The following is a 20362-nucleotide window of genomic DNA, read 5'->3' on the forward strand; positions in this document are numbered from 1 at the left end:
TTATACTTGTTATACCTTGCTTGTGAATACTTTTTATCTGTTCCTGCAATGTAGAATTCAGTTCATATTTCAATGCACACTTTATTTAGTAAATATCAGTGTTCTATTATTTAAGATGCTGAATTGACTCAAAACTTTATTAAAGTTAAAGAATTTTTGTTTAGCTCATATCTGTGGTAACATAGTATTAGATTAGCTCCATTACTTTAAAAAGTTTACTTGGTTTGTTTATTAAAGCCTGCTTTAAAAACTTGAAAATAAAAAAAATTTAAAAAATAAAAAAAAATACATTTAATATTGTCTGGTCATTCTTCTTCAATAAATTCTCGGTTAACTGTTGTTGAATCCTTAAAATTTAGGGCCGATTGTTTCATTAAACTACTTGAGCCGTGTCTCAGGTAGCCTATCCCATCGGCTCTCATCTAAACAGTAATAAACGGGAACAATGGAGGGAATAAACGGGAATAATGGAGGTGCAACTCGACTGCAGATGTTGGTAATAATTGTTATCTTCCAACTTATATAATAATTGCATTAATTTGAGTGTCACGTCCGTCGCCTCGCCTACAGTGAAAGTACTCATCTAGACGACAGTTAAACCTGCGGGACCATGATATATTAACACAACTCATCTAGAGGACAGTCAAATTTGCGGGACCATAATATATCAACAAAACTCATCACATCTAGAGGGCAGTCAAATTTGCGGGACCATAATATATCAACACAACTCATCAAATCTAGAGGACAGTCAAACCTGCGAGACCATAATATATCAACACAACTCATCACATCTAGAGGACAGTCAAATTTGCGGGACCATAATACATCAACATAACTCATCACATCTAGAGGACAGTTAAACCTGCGGGACCACAATATATTAACACAACTCATCACGTCTAGAGGACAGTTAAACGTATGGGACCACAATATATTAACACAACTCATCACATCTAGAGGACAGTTAAACGTATGGGGCCACAATATATTAACACAACTCATCACATCTAGACGACAGTTAAACCTACGGGACCACAATATATTAACACAACTCATCACATCTAGACGACAGTTAAACCTGCGGGACCACAATATATTAACACAACTCATCACATCTAGACGACAGTTAAACCTACGGGACCACAATATATTAACACAACTCATCACATCTAGACGACAGTTAAACCTGCGGGACCACAATATATTAACACAACTCATCACATCTAGACGACAGTTAAACCTACGGGACCACAATATATTAACACAACTCATCACATCTAGACGACAGTTAAACCTACGGGACCACAATATATTAACACAACTCATCACATCTAGACGACAGTTAAACCTACGGGACCACAATATATTAACACAACTCATCACATCTAGACGACAGTTAAACCTATGGGACCACAATATATTAACACAACTCATCACGTCTAGAGGACAGTTAAACGTATGGGACCACAATATATTAACACAACTCATCACGTCTAGAGGACAGTTAAACGTATGGGACCACAATATATTAACACAACTCATCACATCTAGAGAACAGTTAAACGTATGGGACCACAATATATTAACACAACTCATCACATCTAGAGGACAGTTAAACGTATGGGACCACAATATATTAACACAACTCATCACGTCTAGAGGACAGTTAAACGTATGGGACCACAATATATTAACACAACTCATCACGTCTAGAGGACAGTTAAACGTATGGGACCACAATATATTAACACAACTCATCACATCTAGAGGACAGTTAAACGTATGGGACCACAATATATTAACCCAACTCATCACGTCTAGAGGACAGTTAAACGTATGGGACCACAATATATTAACCCAACTCATCACATCTAGAAGACAGTTAAACCTATGGGACCACAATATATTAACACAACTCATCACATCTAGAGGACAGCCAAACCTATGGGAACATAATATATTAACAAAACTCATAAGGAGGGATACTAAAAATCGATGACTAAATCGAATAAGGGGAGCCCCGAGTTTCCGATCGGCCACCTGATTTCATCTGATCAGGTAGGCATCCTGCGGGTACATCTGGATTCAACGGTCAAACAGCGACCGAGGCGGACTCCAGCGCCCCTTGTCGACATCAAGCACTAAAGCTCTACATTCGTTTTAAAGAGCACCCTCACGAAAGACACGGTGGGCCTCTACACTCGATGGATAAACCGAACCAGTGCTTGCACCCGGCTCCCTGTAGTAGTGTAGCCGGTATTTCCGCGACACCCCTGACCAGAGGCGCAGCGATGGGGGGGGACATATGTCGACCTGAGGGGGCGCCAAAATGGGTTGGAAAAAGTAATCGAAAGTTTGAGGGGGGGTGCAAATCGAAAATTTGAGGGGGGAGGGGTGCAAATCAAAAGTTTGAGGGGGGATGCAAATCAAAAGTTTGTCCCCGGGCGCCGGGAAGAGTCGCTACGCGTCTAAGCGGTAGTGTGGACAAACCCGCGCCCCAGCAATAAATGTCCCGAGAAATATAGCACCAGCGTCGTTATCATCTTAATATCTAAGTTTTAGATAAGAAGGCCTCGCGTCTAAAAACACACAATTGGTAACGCCTTAATGAAACCCTTATAAAATGTATCGTCACTTGGGTATGTAGGACTAGATTTCATCAACGCGTGGCGGGTAAGCTAGTTCCGTATAAAAAATTCTTTATCATTCCGTTGTCATAGGGGAGATGTTGATGTCTATGAGGTTAATTTTTAATCATTGTCCTTCTCATGCTCAGTAAGGTCCGTATTGCATTGTAGTGTTGTGACGTTAAAGCTGTCAGTTGAGAAATGCCATGTGTCCGCTCTGCCGTAGTTTAGTATAAGTAAGAAACTCTGACGTTGGCTGATCGGTTGACGAATTATATGCCCTCGTGGGTTTGGGCGCACCTTTAGCACTACATTTCCCCCCCCCCCCCCCTTCCGGAGCAATTATCCCCCGCCATACTGAAGAAACCTAACCCTTATCCCAAACCTATAGCCCAATATCAATCCTAACACAAACTCTAATTAAATATTTTCCTCCGCCCATTATGAATAACTTTGTGTATTATTACAAGCGTTCTAGTAGTTTAAAACAATATTTATACATGGATGGCTACGTGTGTGTTTTTAACAGAATCCAGTCTGTCACATAGGCCAATTTCAAGTGTAAGTCCACAATTGGTCGCATCCATTGAATAACTTGAAATCGAGAAGGGAAACACCTTTGAATGGTTTTTTGTCTTTGTCTAAATTCAATAGTGTTTATTCGGACAAAAAAAAAATTTAAATTTAATTATTTTTTTAAAAAAATACAGACATTAATTAAAATAGCTTGAATTATCGATTACTAACCAAGGGAGACCATTTGTCGTACAATACACACATCAACTGGAAAATAATACAATGGAAAATTATATTGTTTTAATTAAAATATGCTAAATTGTATTCTTTTATTTAAAAAAAATATACCTAAAACCTCAACAAAAAAAAACAAACTTTTACTTCGTGTTTTTCTACTAAACGAATTGAAAATACAAAAATAAAAACCCTTAAAAGTAATTTATATTTACTCCCTTAAATAATTCAATGGTTGCTATGATATCACAATATAATCTTCTAAAATGGAAATCGAGCATTTGTTTACCTATTATTTAAATTAATATACCAGTATGAGGATTGTTACATATAGCTGTTTCTAAAGGAAGACAATCTGCACTAAGTGGCTCATAGTCTGGCTTTATCGTAAATATCATCAACATAACTTCTATTTTTTTTTTAAATCCCCAAAAAGTTCTAATTCCTGCTATAAATATATAGATCTACCACCGCCCTAAAAAAAAAAATGTTTATATCCCAGGTCCAACTTTTTGGAGGGATACAGTAATTGCCATGTCTGGGGAGAATAGGGACAGATTTTTTTTTTATCAATATTATAATCTGACCTCATGAACATATTAGATACTACAGGCCTAATGAGTTGCAATTTTAGGATGTCATTGATAAACCTCAGTCCTACCAGAAATCAGTATTTCTTTAAGGCATCTTTCCTGGGGGTGTGGGGTTCTGTGCTGGTAGATCAATATAAAACATTTAGTTACAACCATGGTGAATGTGGCCAAGTCATTTATTTATTTAAGCTAAGCTCGAGCTCAAAGCTGTGGTCAGAAGCTGGTCTTTTATTAATTGCAGCTGAACAACTCAAGTCCCAGGAGTAAATAATGGCACTGATTTGCGCTCCAAATAAACTACATGTTTTTTCCCACGTTTTCTTTAACTTGCTTTCTCTGTGTCTTTCTGTGTTTCTGTGTTTGTTTGTCTTTCCAATCCAATCTTGCGATCGAAATTTCTGGCACTTCCCAGTTAGCTAGCGCGCTGAAATTTTCAGGGAAGCTTTGTTTTGGATGACAATTGAATATTCTATTGTTTTTATTACTAAATTAATCCATGGAAACATTTTATTGATCATTTTAGACCACTATATAATTGTACCAAAAAACGTCGGGAAAAAGGGACATTACCCAGTAACTGTAATTTGATGAAAACAAGGTTCGACACTCCCCCTCTTTTTGCTTACTGAGTAGTTGTCACGCTGTGTTTGTGTACAAACAACCATAACCTAACAACTGGTGGCCAGTATGGGGGAGACTATATGGTCGAGTGGTTGGGCACACGATTGCTATCCCACTCGACACGGGTTCAAATCTATGTGTTCTAGTCAGTAACGTATTCACACAACGTGTTTTTTTACGAGTTGTCTTTTTACGAGTTGTCTTTTTACGAGTTATCTTCGTTTACCCAAAAAAAAAAGTGAAAAGATAAAATCGATAGCAAGATTTTAATGCAAACAAACAGACAAAGACTAAAAAGTAGAAAATAATAATCATTAAAAAAGTTTTAAAAAACCCACGTTTTCCGATTGAACTAAAAAGTAGAAAATAAATACTGTACATCACAATAATGCAAGCGATCACTCTACTATAAGCGATCAAAAACGTGGGGCGCCGTGATTTTCTTACAGTTTCTAATAATGTTGACTCTCTACAAGCTCCCTAATAAAAGTCAATAGTATTATCTAATCAATAGTAATATAACTTTTACTTCGGCGCCCCACGTTTTTGATCGCTTATAGTAGAGTGATCGCTTGCATTATTGTGATGTACAGTATTTATTTTCTACTTTTTAGTTCAATCGGAAAACGTGGGTTTTTTAAAACTTTTTTAATGATTATTATTTACTTTCTCGTATATACGAAGTATAGAGAAAGTCTTGTAATCGTGCAAAAAAAAAAAATCGAGATTTTTGCAAATCTCGACGTTTTGCATCTCACTGATACGGAAAAACATAATTTTGCAATCTTGTCCGTATGTCTGTGTGTCTGTGTGTGTGTGTGTCTGTGTGTGTGTGTGTCCGTGTGTAAACACGATAACTTGAGTACCGTTACAGCTAGGTTGATGAAATTTCATATATAAGTATTTAATCAAAATCGTAGATCCGTATCAACTTTTGAGCGATTTCCGATAACCGGAAGTGGTACTTTTCCTACTTTGAATTTTTCAAAAGCCTATAACTTGAGTACTATTTCAGATAGATAAATGAAATTTCATACGTAAGTAAAAGATCTAATTCTCTACCTTCTATTAAATTTTGAGTCATTTCCGTTGACTGGAAGTAGTACTTTACGCTACTTCCGATTTCTCAAAAAACTAATGTAAATTTTAAAAGTAATAATAATATTGCGCACTATTATGCGCTTTTTTATTTCACGTTCACTTGGTGTGCAATTAATTTGTCTACGAGATTTTATTCTATTTTCCCACGTTTTCTTTAACTTGCTTTCTCTGTGTGTTTATTTGTTTGTCTTTCCAATCAAATCTTGCGATCGAAATTTCTGGCACTTCCCAGTTAGCTAGCGCGCTGAAATTTTCAGGGAAGCTTTCTTTTGGATGACCATTGAATATTCAATTGTTATTATTACTAAATTGATCAATGGAAACATTTTATTGAGCATTTTAGACCGCTATATAATCTATATATATAATTCTCCTCTGCTAGCCATTAGAAAAAAAACCAGCGACGCGTACCTCGCGCGCAGTGAAGCGAACGATCACATGTCGCCACAGGCTTAGGGGCAGAGAATTTAGCTTGAACCGAGTTTAAACTTACAGGAGGTAGGCCAGTTTGGGGGAGACGATATGGTCGAGTGGTTGGGCACACGATTGCTATCCCACTCGACACGGGTTCAAATCTATGTGTTCTAGTCAGTAACGTATTCAAACAACGTGTTTTTTACGAGTTGTCTTTTTACGAGTTGTCTTTTTACGAGTTGTCTTTTTACGAGTTGTCTTTTTACGAGTTGTCTTCGTTTACCCAAAAAAAGTGAAAAGATAAAATCGATAGCAAGATTTTAATGCAAACAAACAGACAAAGACTAAAAAGTAGAAAATAATAATCATTAAAAAAGTTTTAAAAAACCCACGTTTTCTGATTGAACTAAAAAGTAGAAAATAAATGCTATAGGCCCTACATCACAATAATGCAAGCGATCACTCTACTATAAGCGAGCAAAAACGTGGGGCGCCGTGATTTTCTTACAGTTTCTAATACTGTTGACTCTCTACAAGCTCCCTAATAAAAGTCAATAGTATTATCTAATCAATAGTAATATAACTTTTACTTCGGCGCCCCACGTTTTTCATCGCTTATAGTAGAGTGATCGCTTGCATTATTGTGATGTAGGGCCTATAGCATTTATTTTCTACTTTTTAGTTCAATCAGAAAACGTGGGTTTTTTAAAACTTTTTTAATGATTATTATTTTAAAACTTTAAGTATTTAAAATGGATTAAAAATCATGTCTATAGCCCGAGTTCCCATCCCCTGTTATTTTATATAAGAATATTCGAGAAAGTTTAGGGGAGATCACTCCCGGTTTATTTTAATTTTAAACTCTTAAATTAATGTATTTCTCTAAATAAATAAAAAAAATAAACCACAAAGTTTTAAAATGCAACAAATAGTTGATTTATTATCTTTCTATCAACAAGCTTCTCTGTAGTATAAGTAGTCTACATCAATGCGGCAAAAGCTTTAATACTTTGCATAAGATCATGGTTTCATTCAAGAGATCAGGCATGCTAGATGTCGTCTTCTGCACATCCATTCAAATAACGACTCTAGTTTTTTTCACAAATCTTTTCAGAGGACAAGTCACAAAAATATGCAGAAAGAACAAGTTACTCTAAGCTAAAGAAGAAAAACCTTCACGTTCAATCTTTCAATGACAACAAATAGCCAATATAATAAACAAGTTCAAAGTCAAGGATTTGTTATAGTGTACCCATTAACCATCACACAAAAAACATCTATTTTAAATTGAAATTGTGTGCCCATGACACAAGCACAACAGTTTTTAGCTTCTTTTTAATCAAAAAGAGAAAAAATTAGATTTTCCTTGAAGCTTATCTCACCACAACACATATTTTAATGTAACTTTGTTAGCATGTACAAATTATGGGTTGAAAAAAAATAATTCCAAACTGAAATACTTGACAGTGGTTTTTTTTGGACTAGATGTTAAAACAGCATATTAATTATCTTGGCTAGACAAGAAACAGTCACTCCCAAACCAAACTAATTTCCTGTAAAGTTAACACACCGGTACCCATCTCATTCACACCAGAACTATATGATCCACATAAAAAGTCTGAGCTTTTCCCTTTGAGGTAAATGGATGGCAAGACACAGTTCATCCATCTCATGATGAAACACACCCCACCCCACTGTGTGATACAGCACAACCCACCCATGTATGATGAGACACAATCCACCTCTCTGTGATAACACCATGATGACACCATCCCCCCCATGTTTGTACACCACTACTCTGAAGCTTGCACCATCTTGAAACAACACAGCAGTACATTTGCATATTAAAATGCCATGGAATACATGCTTTTAAAACAACTGCTGATTAGCAGTAAAAAAGATTTCCAGTGTCCATAAAAAAAAATGTCGTCATCGTGTTAAGGCTGTAAGTGACTGGAGAGTAATCCACCCTGCTCGTTAACTACATGCTCCTATTATAAGTTTGTGGTTATGTAGCAGTTGATTATTCATCATATAAAATGGACTATGGTAATATTTTTCCAAGAAACCTTGTTTAAAAAAAAATATTTTTTTAAAAAAGGTATTTTAGAAATAAGTAAATCACAAGCTGTATAAATAATTAATCACGCTACTTTTTTCATCAGACATTGTTAGTGGTACTTTATTTCTTATAATGAATTAAATATATTTCAAAATCTGTAATTCTGTTTGTTATTTATTTAGAAAAAAAAACTACAATAAATAAACAATAGCCCTAAAATAAGCCAACTTGCTGAACAGGGTGAGCTACACTTCAGCGTAATGCAATTTTTTATCCATTGGTCTGATTTAAGTCAAGACCACTATCACATATACAGTGATATTGTTTTTTGTTAAAACCATATTATACACATAAATTTAAAAAAAAAAAAGAACTTAGTCAATGACTTGGGTGTACCAAGATTGTCACCAATCCTGCTCACATAGATTCAACTCACTTCTAACTTATCCACATGAGGATATAAAGAAAAAAAAAATTAGTTAAATAAATATACTGCGTGTGGAAGCCACATAAAAAAAAGTTCACAAATTTAATGCTATAGAACAACCAATAAAAATACAATTTTTAAAAAATAAATTAATCCTATAAGTAATTCATATTTTCAATGACCCTGGATTTAATTACACAGCAGAAGTTATGTAAAACGTAATGAAAGAGAAGCAGTTCTAGTATATAATGGGAAAAAAAAATGGAATTTAAAATAAATAAACATTAAAACAGAACAAAATTCAGCCACAAGAATTATTTGTGGCAGACAGGTCAAACTTTTTTTTTTATATTTACTGATTGTACATATAAAGGCATCAATGATAATTAAAAGCAACTCTTCAGGAAAAAAATGTACATGCATTCTTGATAATACACAGACAAGTGGAGGTAAGGACAAAAAAAATGAGTTACAGAGGGAAAATCAATAGTTAATCAGCACTTAACATTTGGTTCCTTCTTTAACTTTTTGGTTGTCGTATACATAAGCCCATGTATATTTTCTTGTATTTTTCTTTTTTTTTTTTAATATTGCTATACCCAGGGAATAGCAAGGAGCCTTTTTATTTATTTTTCTTTTTTTTTAAATAATTTTTTATTTTAGTGAAAAGACTAGTGTTCAATTTCTATAACAAAGTGACGGTTTAGAAATTAAACACTTGTCAATTGCAAAACATTCAAATTACAAAGTGTATACCAGAGAAAAAAATCTGAGCAAGATGTAGCAAGTGCTTCCTTAGACTTGTGTACTTTAACAATTGACATCAAGCTTTCTTTAGGGTATACACTTGTTATTTTTCTGTTTCTACATAATCACATTTCACCATACATTCATCAAGAAACTTAAAATTATACACTTTCAAAACACACACACACACTGCACATCAAACTGCTATGAATAAATAACATAATTTAAACAATGAACTAGTTTTTGTTATTTTTTTTTAACAAAAATTAAATGAAATGCTTTAAGCATAGTGAACTTGTAATTTAGATGAGATATAGCTAAATTTAAAGTTGTATCTCATTAACTTGTCTTAAAGAAAATCTGAGATGGGTAACTGTTATTTCAACCTCATAGCATAGCTACATTTGTTGTCACGAATGAAAGACATTTTTTATTACAAATTATTTGTATCATTTATGCTGTTTGTTTCCACAGAAGAAATACACTGTATTGTATTTACATACTTTACAATAGAAAGCAGACAAATCAAGATCTGGACATTCACAAGGTTTCAGATTCAGCAGTTCATTGAAAATCTCTAAGTAATGCCATTAACCATGAATTTTCAGACAGATTACAGCTTTACCTTACATTTTTAAGAGTATTTGCAATTAGTAGTTTCAAAGACAAACCTGCTTCATACAGAGCCTATCTCAGCACCAAGTGACACTTGTTTCAAATAGTAAAACTAGTCTTAAATTTTGATTGATTTTCTCTTTGTAATCAATATATAACAGCATATTAGCAGGTATTCGATGAATATGTTAGAACTTTCTTTAATTAATACTATTAAAAATGTTTTTATGGAACTTATGGAAAATGTGTTTCAAAGTTCTGATGAAATCTTAACAGAAGCAATTCATTTTTCATATGTGAAAGCTTTTGAGTAATTAATAAGAGAATAACTGGAATGATTTTGTTTTATTAAACTGGAATTTAAACGTTTCTTTAAAAAAAGGGGAGGTCTAAATTGACACAGATTCCTTGTTAAAACTCATACTCACAAATAAATGCTTTTACAATGGATTGCATAAGAATCTCTAAATGTTATTAGACAAAGTGAACATATGGTTCATAAAAATAATGTCAATACTGAAGCTACAAGTTTACATATAGGAAGCATCAATTAAGAGTTCTTAGTCAACTGGTTGTAATCTTTAAATTCAAAGTCATGCAGGGAAAAAAAATACATTCAAGAATGATCTTAAAGTCTGGAAGAAATGGTGTGGTGTTCTTTTATGATAGTGATATGACAAAATCAAAAACCCTTTCAAATCACATGTCTAACATAGGTTAGAAGACTAGAGTATAAATGTTTATCATCCTAACTAATCCAGCATCACAGGCCTATAGTTTATAAATATTATAAATTATTCTTATCCTAGTGACTACTCAAGGCCACTAAGCTTTTGTTGCACCTTCGTTTAAAAAGATCACATTTCCTACAATGGGTAAGTCTTTCAGCGAGTCTTAATTTTACAAAAAAAAATGTATTGTGACACTCAAAAATTTCTTTCAAAAATAAAATATTGTACCCAGGCATCATTCTCTTGTATGTGTATTTTAGTAGCTCTAATATCAAACCATTTAATTTAAATAAAGATTTGATGAAAAATGGATCATTTTAAAAAAAACTAGCACTGTGCCGAGCTGGAGGAATCAGACACGTTCTCAAAGAAACAAAAATCCTTACAATATGTACAATATAAACAGACTAAATTTACTCTTCTTAAATAATACATGTTTACATAAGAGCTTTGATTTTAAAAGTGCCTTCTTTAAATTAATTAAATTAATACAGTACTTTTTAATCTCAAGAACATTATTTGGCTATTGCAGCAAGTTATTAACATTCAGAAACTTATTGTCTAGTAAATTATTTAACTCAGTATCATAGACATGTATATTCTACATTACGATTCAAATTATTTTCAACGCATAAAAATCATTTATTTGAATTCTAACAGGTCAAAAATTATGCTATTACAAATTCTAAATTTTTTGTTAAAATTTAAACAATAAGAAACTATATAAAATGTCAGGATTGTATGAAAGAGAAAAAAGGAATGTAACAAAGCGTATGCAATGCCAAACAGGAAGGAAGTGTCAATGCAGATACAATATACATCTCTTGAGTAAAGAAATGGTACAATAATTAAAACTATTGCCAAGTACAAATTTGAGCATTAAAACCGCATTCTCAGTACCATTTATGAGGAATTTAAAGAGGCGGCAACCTTTGAAATGACATTATCACAGAGCAATTGGTTTATTTTGAAGAAGATACAAATCATTTGTTAGTTCTTATCATCTGTACACTTAAACATGTCAAATTGTCTTTTTAACAGTTATTAACAGTTTCAGAATAATAACATGCACGTGGAAAAATAACAGATCTTCTGGAATCATTATATTAAACAAGGGTTTATAAATATATTTTATTTTGCTGTGAAATTTTGAATCAGTCAGGCCCTAGAAGAAAATATTAGTTTACTTGCCTACATGCAACCTTTATTCAAGAAAAAGTAATGAGCGAATTATTTAAATTTATTTTTCAACTAAATGCTTTATAACAAGAAAAACGATAATCTTTGAAATGAGTTATGATGAAAAAATGTATAGAAATGTTAAACAGATCAACAGCAGTATCAGTTCTTTACGGTTAAACAAATAATCTAAAAATATTAACATTGGCCTAGAGGTGAAGACATTTTCCAATTCTTTACAAAAACTAACAATGAAATGGACTTAATTTCAAAAGCTGTGTCTATCTTAGAATAAATGAATCAGCAGAACTAAGTGAAGAAAAAAAATCACAGCTTCAGGTAGATATGTCAAACTGGAAGAAGAGGTGTATGTAGAGACCTCACTAAACAAAACTAAAGTATATGAAACAAAAGTTACACCTTACAGTTATTTTTCTAAAGGTCACTTGTAGGCAGGTGAAGCAAGTCATAAATAACATAAGAGAAGATCCAATATCAGGTCATGATGTGAAGTCCAAAAGTTCATATTTTAAACTGTTAGCTGCAAGTCTGTAACCGTTGATCATATTCCAGAATAAGTCGTTTAATGTGGCCCAATTTTTGATGTAGATAGTCCATTCGCTGTTTCTTTTCCATGAACTTAGGGTCAGATTTTTGAGCTTCATATTCCTCCAAAATTTGTTTTTTAAGTACCTGAATAATGGAATGATTTTTTTAAAAATCTTGATACACTAAATCTAAATGTTTTCATTTCTAAGATCAATGATAAACTTATTCCTGCCAGAAGACAAAAATTATTCCCCTTTGAGGTTACACCATATGCACCTTGATACACAAACCCATAATTTCTGTAGGCCTACAAACAATAACCATATGACACATTTAAAATTTTGCCTCAAGTATTTCTACCAATTGAGGGAAATGGTTAGAATAAAGAAGTAAAGGTACTAAAGGTAAATGTGTTAAAGCCTACATTTATATTTAAAAAGACCTTACTTCAAAATCAGGTGTTCCTTCTTCAGTCTGGTTTATTTGAGAACGCAGATTTTGAAATTTGCAAGCCACTATATCAACTTGTTTATGAAGCTCTCTGTATTCTGTATACTCCTTATTGAATTCATGTTTATACTGTTGCCGTTGTTCTCCATCTTCTATGTCAATAAATTTACTGCGGATCAAAGAAAAAGGAGATTAAATATAAACATACACAAAAAGTAATTTAACAATACATAATTTAATTAATTGTGTAGTTCAAATAATACAAAACATGCAGCATACAACTCTTAAATCTTACCTAATATAATCAGGTTTTTCACAGTTCATTTCTTCAGCAGTACCTTTAAAAAGTTTTAACAAACCGTTATTGATATGTATTGAAAATGTTTGATTTCCAAAATATAAGGTGCTTTAAATATTAACTTAGAGCAGTCCAAAAACATTTTTTACCCTCAAAATTCTCTATATTTGCAGTTGGAGAAGATTGTTGATTGAGGGTTGGTTTGACTACACTAACTGGCTTCTCTTCATTCTGACGTCTGTCTGTATGGGCTATTCTCTTTTTCTTATTGGGATTTGCTGCTGCTTCCTCATTCTCTTCTGCTGCTCTTTTCTGGAATTAAAAAATTAATTTAAACTAAAATTAAATACAATGTAAAGTAAAAACATGTTATGAATTACAAACACTTGTAGAAATACTGTTCATGATAAGATTAAAATAATTTTATTTAAATTAAAATAGTTAATTATACAAATATTTCAAGAAAAAAGCGAATGATACCAATAAAATGTAATAATAATAGTTTTGAAATAAGATTATTATAAACCTTCAATGGCAAATTTTAAAAAGAGCTAAAACCTGTGAATTCCCAGGACTCTCTGGGTTACTGCTAGCTGGGGACACTGCTGGAGATGTAGGAGCTGCACGACTTTCTAATTGCAAATTCCTATAAAATACATGGTAATTGACCTATCAGTCCTGCTACTTAGCTATAAATGTTATGTTTTAAACAAGTGGCTAATCTGTAGTAATACTTATCAAACTGTCTAGCCTTACTTTTTAAGTAATATTTTGTCCTGCTCAGAATAGAATGGCCAGTCCTGTCTTACATCAGCCCAACCAGCTCTGGATAATGTATAGCTGTTATCTCTATTTAATGTGGCAACTTGTTGTAAGACACTTCCAAGAGAGTTTTTGTCTTTCTCACGGATACCATCTTAACAGAAAATAAATTTACTTGGTAAAAAGGGAATTTTTTATTAAATCATAAACTTTAATAAACAACAAAAATATTCTGTTGATTTTTATTTCATCATCCAAAAAAAAGTAATGAACATTACAAGATTAAAAAAAAACTAAATACAAAACAAAAAAATATGAAATACAATGATAAAAAATTTACATTAGCTTGGAAAGATAGATTTAACTCATTAGCTACTGAAGTCTATTTCAGATACCTTCCCTAGAAACTCAACAAAGAGAGTCAAACCCTCCCCAACAAATTTTTATTTGAAATTATTAAAAATTTGTTATTAAAAATTAGAAAATGTGCTTGACAAAGGAAAGTTAAAGATGATCCCAGTCTTCCTTGGAATACCATAGTAACATTACTAATATTTTTTTTGAATATGACACTACAACAGAGTCCAGTTTTTAATTCTAAAAGCTTTAATATTAACTAACTTAATATAGAATTTATTCAATTACCAGATTCTTTCAAATAAATTTAAAAAACCTATGATAATGCAGGAGTGACAGTTTACATAAAACCAAGCGTAAAATTTGTCCGAAACTCAATGTAGGGTAAAAAAATTTTTTAAAGTTAATGATACCAATATCATGACATGATGGGGTGCAGGGCAGTAAAGGTGGCCAGGCCATGTCAAATTAGTAGCGACAGGGTTGCATTAATAACAAATGACTTAAAGCTTTCAAATCTCTCAACCAAATCCCAGTAAATTATAAGTAAATGATGAAGTTAATATCAGATTACTAGGGCTAAATGCTTACCTTTCTGAAGTCTTAAAATCAGTTCCGGCTTCTTGTATGGCTTAAGTGCAAGTAAATGAATGATCCGATCCCTGAGAGATTAACAATAGAAAAATAAATGATATTTTTTAATCATGGCATAAAATAAATATTTGACTTCAACTGTACTATCTTTATTTATCTAATGATTGTGGTGAGGCTTGAACTTGCATAGTTTAATTATCATTAAAAAAAATGCCTTTTTATAGCTTCTAAATTTTTTTAATTTTATATGAAATTACAAGTTAGTGATCAATTTGTGATACAAGTCAATACACAACACACTACAGAGAAAGCTTGAAGAAATCAGAACCCTTGCAAAGCAAAGAGACTGGCACATTGCAAACATATGACTAATAACTGAGTTTTCTGTCCTTTAAGACCACAACAAATAAAGTATACGAGCCGACCCGCTGCGTATAATACGCCGCTATTTAATTGTTTTTTTTCTACTTTTTCAGTAATTCATAATTTGTGAATTCGAAACACTAACCCCCCCCCCCCCTTTCCCCCAAAACACCCCCCCCCCCCCGTGAAAGCAGCCTCCTCTTAAATACCTCCTCTAAGTTTAAAATCATTTCAAACTAAATTATCTGCCCCTAATAGCCGTCACTAAACCCGACTCCAGGAATGTAAACATAGCGTGAACAACAGCTCACCATACCATGTAGGGGTGGGGTGGTAGGGAGCGCGCTTACAGCTTGTTTTCTAGCGTCTCCCAGAAGAGAATTATAAAGTATATTTTACAGGTACTGCATCTAAAAATGTTTCATCTTAATACTAAATGTATTATAATACATGATTTATTACCTGTATGGCATGTTTCCAGCACCAGAAGTCTGTTTTGTGGCAGATGATGTCATCAAAACTCTGGACTGACTACTAGAGGATGTCTTGGAAGCAAGTACACCAAAACTAGGAGAGATGGACTGCCTCTGGCCATGACTCGATGCTGAGCCACTTAAAGCAGGTAAGTTAGGGCTGATTGTCGAACTGGCTAGAGGCAATGATGATGATGATGATGTATGTCCAAGAGAATGACGATTTGTTCCATTGATGGAAGCTGTAGGTTTGGATACAGTACTGGGCTTTTGCACTGGCAGTGGGAGTTTCAGACTCCCAGGTGGCAAAACTTTCTTCACTCTTTTGCTAATATGACGACCACTTGGTTTTATTTCTTTAGTGCTAAAAATAATAAAACCTAAATATTAAAACTAAAAATATGATAAATGCGCACTGATTTATGCATCATGAAAATTATGTTAACATTAATCATTACAGATAAATTACAAGAAAAAATAACTTAAAAACAAATAATGAAAAGTGCATGTTTACAGGGAACATATCAAAATAAACTGACCAAACTTTTTTACTCTCCTCTTCTGCCATTGTCATCTTTGCTCTAGTGCGATCATAAACATCATCAGTGGCATGCACAGAGACTTTATGCTGCATTGTGCCAAGGCTGAATAGGTTACTGCAACATAAATTTAAAGCATTTATGCAATTGAAAAAAAAACAACAATACTCTAACAGCTATGAGACTTAAGTTAATATATTACTTTGATGTCTGCTGAATACAATCAAAACTGCCATTGGGATCCCCAGGTAATGCTGACATTGATATTTGAAATGCACGCTCAGGTTGGTTGCCATGGCTTGGGATTTTTATTATCTGACAAATTAAATACATTTAAAATTTAATCTGTGAAATATAATAGAAACATTCATGGCTGTTGATATGAATGATAACATAAATGTTATTATTAAATCAGTGGTGTGAAAGTATGACAGTAATATTTAAGGAAGCAAATATTTTGCATTTATGCCTGGACAAATGTAGCAATAGAAAAAATAATAAATATAAAAAACTCACCCCTGTGTTATTCTGAAACTGTATTGTTGCTTTACCACTCTGTGTAAATAAAACGGATACATTTTGATAAACATTAGATAGACTTGTATTTTATTGGGATAAAAACTATACAACTGGTTACTTATTGTTTAAAAAATCCACAAATTGAGATACCAATTTAAGGTTATGCTAATTTAACATTATGAAATTATATACAACTATCATAACTAACACTTTATCACATAATTTTACGAGCATTAACAAAAAAAAACATCACTACCCTATACTCATTAAATTTTAAATAAAATAATATTTTGCCTGAATATATACCCCACACAAAGTACATCTATAATTTGTTAAAAGCACCCAATTTAAATCCAAACTCAGCACGCATTATTACTGCTTTTTAACTGTAAAACATGTCCCACTGGAAGGGTTTCTATACTCTACGGTGTCAAAATCCTCAAATGATCTGATAGGCCTACTTGATTTGTTAATGGACAATAAATATGAGCATATTATTTGGCAGCAGTGTGTAAATGACCACGACCAAATAATAATAAAAGTTGCGAGTTTTTATTTTGATATCTTAAATAAGATTTCCAAATGTTCATCAGGTAGGCCTAAAGTTAAATTTTATAAGAATGATGACAGCTTAAAAGTTACAAATCTTTTTTTCAGGCTACTGCTATAGATCTACCTATATTTTTGTTCTGAAGTAATATTTCAATAGGCCTATACAATAGACTTATGCATATTTTAATTTTACAGTAAATTATAGGACATAGGCCCTAGCTTTTAAAAAAACATTTTTAAAACGTGGCCGATTAGGCCCTAATAATAAAACGAACAAAAAAAATCATTCCAACAAAATTTAACACAAGAAACTAATACAAAAATCAAGCTGCTTAGGCCTAACTAACATCTAAATTTTGTTTAATCAGCATGCTTAAGATGTAGGCCTACAAGTGCAGTTTCTAGCATCACATGAAATAAGCTATAGGGCCTAGGCCTAAGCTTTTTTAAATCGATAAGATCAATCTTTTTTGCTAATTTTGTTTAGGTCATTTAGTTTTAACTAATAGGGTAAAGAATAAGTTAAAAAATAATTTCAGAAAAAAAAGGACTGACTGGGTCACTCGTCTATTGGAAAAAATCAGATCTATCTAAATGTCAAACTCTAAACTCTAATGTCTAGATCTAGCTAGATTCTAGATAGAACAGATTAGATATCACTCAAAATTGAGAATGAGATAGATCTAGCTAGATTCTAGATTAGATATGTATTTAGATGTAGACATCTAGATCTAGATCTCTTGAATCGAGGCCCTCAAGTGCCTCAACCAAAATGATTGAATATCAAAGGCCCAAAATAAAAGTATTACAAAATCAAGCCAAATGATAATTGGATCAAATCTCTAGATTCTAGATTAGTTCTAGAATCTAGATCTAGACAAGAGTCTAGTCTAGACTGGAGAATTTGAGTTTTATTCACTGTCACAGATGACTGTCAGAAAAACTAGATTCTTGTCTAGTAGGGTTGTCGGCATCGGCCGAGTTCGCGGTAAAAACATGACCCGAAATCGCCCATTACTTTCTGATACCGGACCCACGAGATTTGGTTTTGCATACTAATAAGTTTTTAATTTATGGTAATTAATTAAGTTTAAAAGGTCATTTCCTAAGGTTAATTAAAAAGAAGAGTGGTTATCCCTTAGTTTTAATGGCTTTGCGACCTGATTGCATGCTGTCTCTGCTTTGGTCTTCCCTCTGTATCAAGGTTAGTTTCAAATACGTTGGAATCTCGATTTTTTAAAAGATTCCTCTAGATGAGAGTAGATTACTGATCAGACATATCTTAAGTAATTGGAAATGAAATTTGTTTTTGGATATTTTGACTCCGACATTAGTTATACCCCTCCGAACGTAGTCACTGTATGTAGGTCACGCTGCCACCATTGTTATATTTTTTCATCCCGATCTTCCTGCCTTTAAGTTTGATCAACTAATAACAGCATTCTTATGGCATGTGCAAACAAATCTAATTTTTTATTTCAAAATATATTTACATACCCGCTTTTATTTTTTCAGCTCTAGTTCTAGTTTTGCAGAACATGTTTTTCCTAAAAATCCAATTTTGTCAGACTAGACTCTAGACTGACGAGAGTCAGACCTAGATCTAGGTTACCTGTCTGTTGCTATACACTAGCAATGTGCTAACTGTAATTTTAAGTATTCAAGTTCTACTTACCCTTAGATATAGTTATATGCTGAAAATCAGAATCCATACACAATTCACACATAAAAACATTGATCTGATAACTTCATTTCACTTATTACAAAATGGCTTTTATATGGACTCTACTTCACCTGCCCAAAATAACAAGGCAGTTATAGACACATTACAGTGTTCAAGTCATTTACTTTAGATTTCTGACTATGGATTTCTTTCATTCACTGTATTTATATAAAATATGGCTTTAGAAACATTTTCATATTTGCGCAGCACACAGTGTTTTGGGGTTATGGGAGGAAGCCAACACAAAAATATAAGTTCTGTATTATTTTTATTAATTTCAACAGCATTTACAAGTTCTATATATCATTCTAGTTAAACTCTGCAAATATGAACAAAATACAACTGCAAGTAAAATAACTATGCTCAATTTATTCAGGTATACCATGACTTGTCACAATTGGCCAATGCTAAAGCAAGGGGATTCCACCCCTCACAAAAAAATTTGCCAAAAAAAAACTATTTGAGCTAGACAAAAAATCTTTTTTGTTTTGTTTTCATTTTGTTGAGCTCTACAAGAATATGTAATTTTTATTTTTATATGATGATTAGTGTTTTTTTACCTAAATCCCTATTGTCTAGAGATCTAAATTTCTAGTTCTAGATCTAGATTTTTTTAATATTTAAAAATCTAAACTAGCATTCATAATTAGAAGTTGGGCCTAAATCTATACATCTAGATCTAGATGTCTACTCAAGATAGTCTCGCGTTTAGATCTATTCTAGAATATACCTGAATCAACAATCAGCGAAATAAGTTAGTTCCAACTGGGGCTTGGCTTATGTCACCAAATGTTGGTAATTTTAAGTACTAATATTTGAGAAAAAATTAGTTACCTTAATTTTATAAAAATTCTCTAATGTTTTCAAAGCCGTATCTGTCAATTTAAAATGAACTACTGTTTTATTTCCCTCAGACAAAGCATTTGAAGCTAGACCATATTCCCGTCCGTCTACCAGTGTCGCCATTTTGGTCCTGCTCGACGGCCTTAGGTACCAGCAGTTACCAGGTCGTACGAAGATGGAAGCATTTGCATGCAAATACACAATTCCACAACAATTATACTCTGCAGGAGCCAATTGAATTTTAGAAAAGTATATAGATCTAGATCTAGATCTATTATAGCATACTTATGTTTTAATAGTATATGTATAATTTTAAAACTGTCATATACTGGGAAGAAGTAGATAAATAAAGAGTAAAAAAAAAACCTTGTTAACATGAGGTTTAAAAACAATTATATTGCAACCATTTAATATTGAAAAAAACACAGTTTTATCTTATGAAATGTGTATTAATAGAAATTCACACGTTT

The 20362-nt window shown here is 32.8% G+C and overlaps 1 protein-coding gene across 1 annotated transcript; it reads right to left on the minus strand.

The window, feature by feature from the left end:
* Positions 1-7021: 7021 nt before the first annotated feature.
* LOC131951385 (RNA polymerase II elongation factor ELL2) lies at positions 7022-20034 on the minus strand. The gene is made up of 12 exons (XM_059313775.1): positions 19884-20034; positions 16772-16810; positions 16458-16570; positions 16256-16372; positions 15706-16080; positions 14878-14948; positions 13924-14083; positions 13726-13813; positions 13317-13479; positions 13165-13207; positions 12867-13038; positions 7022-12563 (listed from the first exon to the last, which is right to left on the minus strand). Exons 1-12 carry the CDS (start codon positions 20013-20015, stop codon positions 12408-12410), a joined length of 1629 nt encoding a protein of 542 aa, XP_059169758.1. The 5' UTR covers positions 20016-20034; the 3' UTR covers positions 7022-12407.
* Positions 20035-20362: the final 328 nt, after the last annotated feature.

The sequence above is a fragment of the Physella acuta genome, unplaced genomic scaffold (assembly GCF_028476545.2).
Source record: "Physella acuta isolate Inbredline_101_S28 unplaced genomic scaffold, ASM2847654v3 ptg000810l, whole genome shotgun sequence".
In the NCBI taxonomy this organism is placed as follows: domain Eukaryota; kingdom Metazoa; phylum Mollusca; class Gastropoda; family Physidae; genus Physella; species Physella acuta.

What these genes read in the sequence shown, in the direction of transcription:
- LOC131951385 (XM_059313775.1), bottom strand. Translation starts at nt 20,015, where the DNA reads ATGGCGACACTGGTAGACGGACGGGAATATGGTCTAGCTTCAAATGCT. An exon ending in TGTATTCAGCAGACATCAAA is followed by an intron (nt 16,373 to 16,457) that starts GTAATATATTAA and finishes TTTATGTTGCAG; the next exon opens with TAACCTATTCAGCCTTGGCA. An exon ending in AAGGAACACCTGATTTTGAA is followed by an intron (nt 12,564 to 12,866) that starts GTAAGGTCTTTT and finishes TCCATTATTCAG; the next exon opens with GTACTTAAAAAACAAATTTT.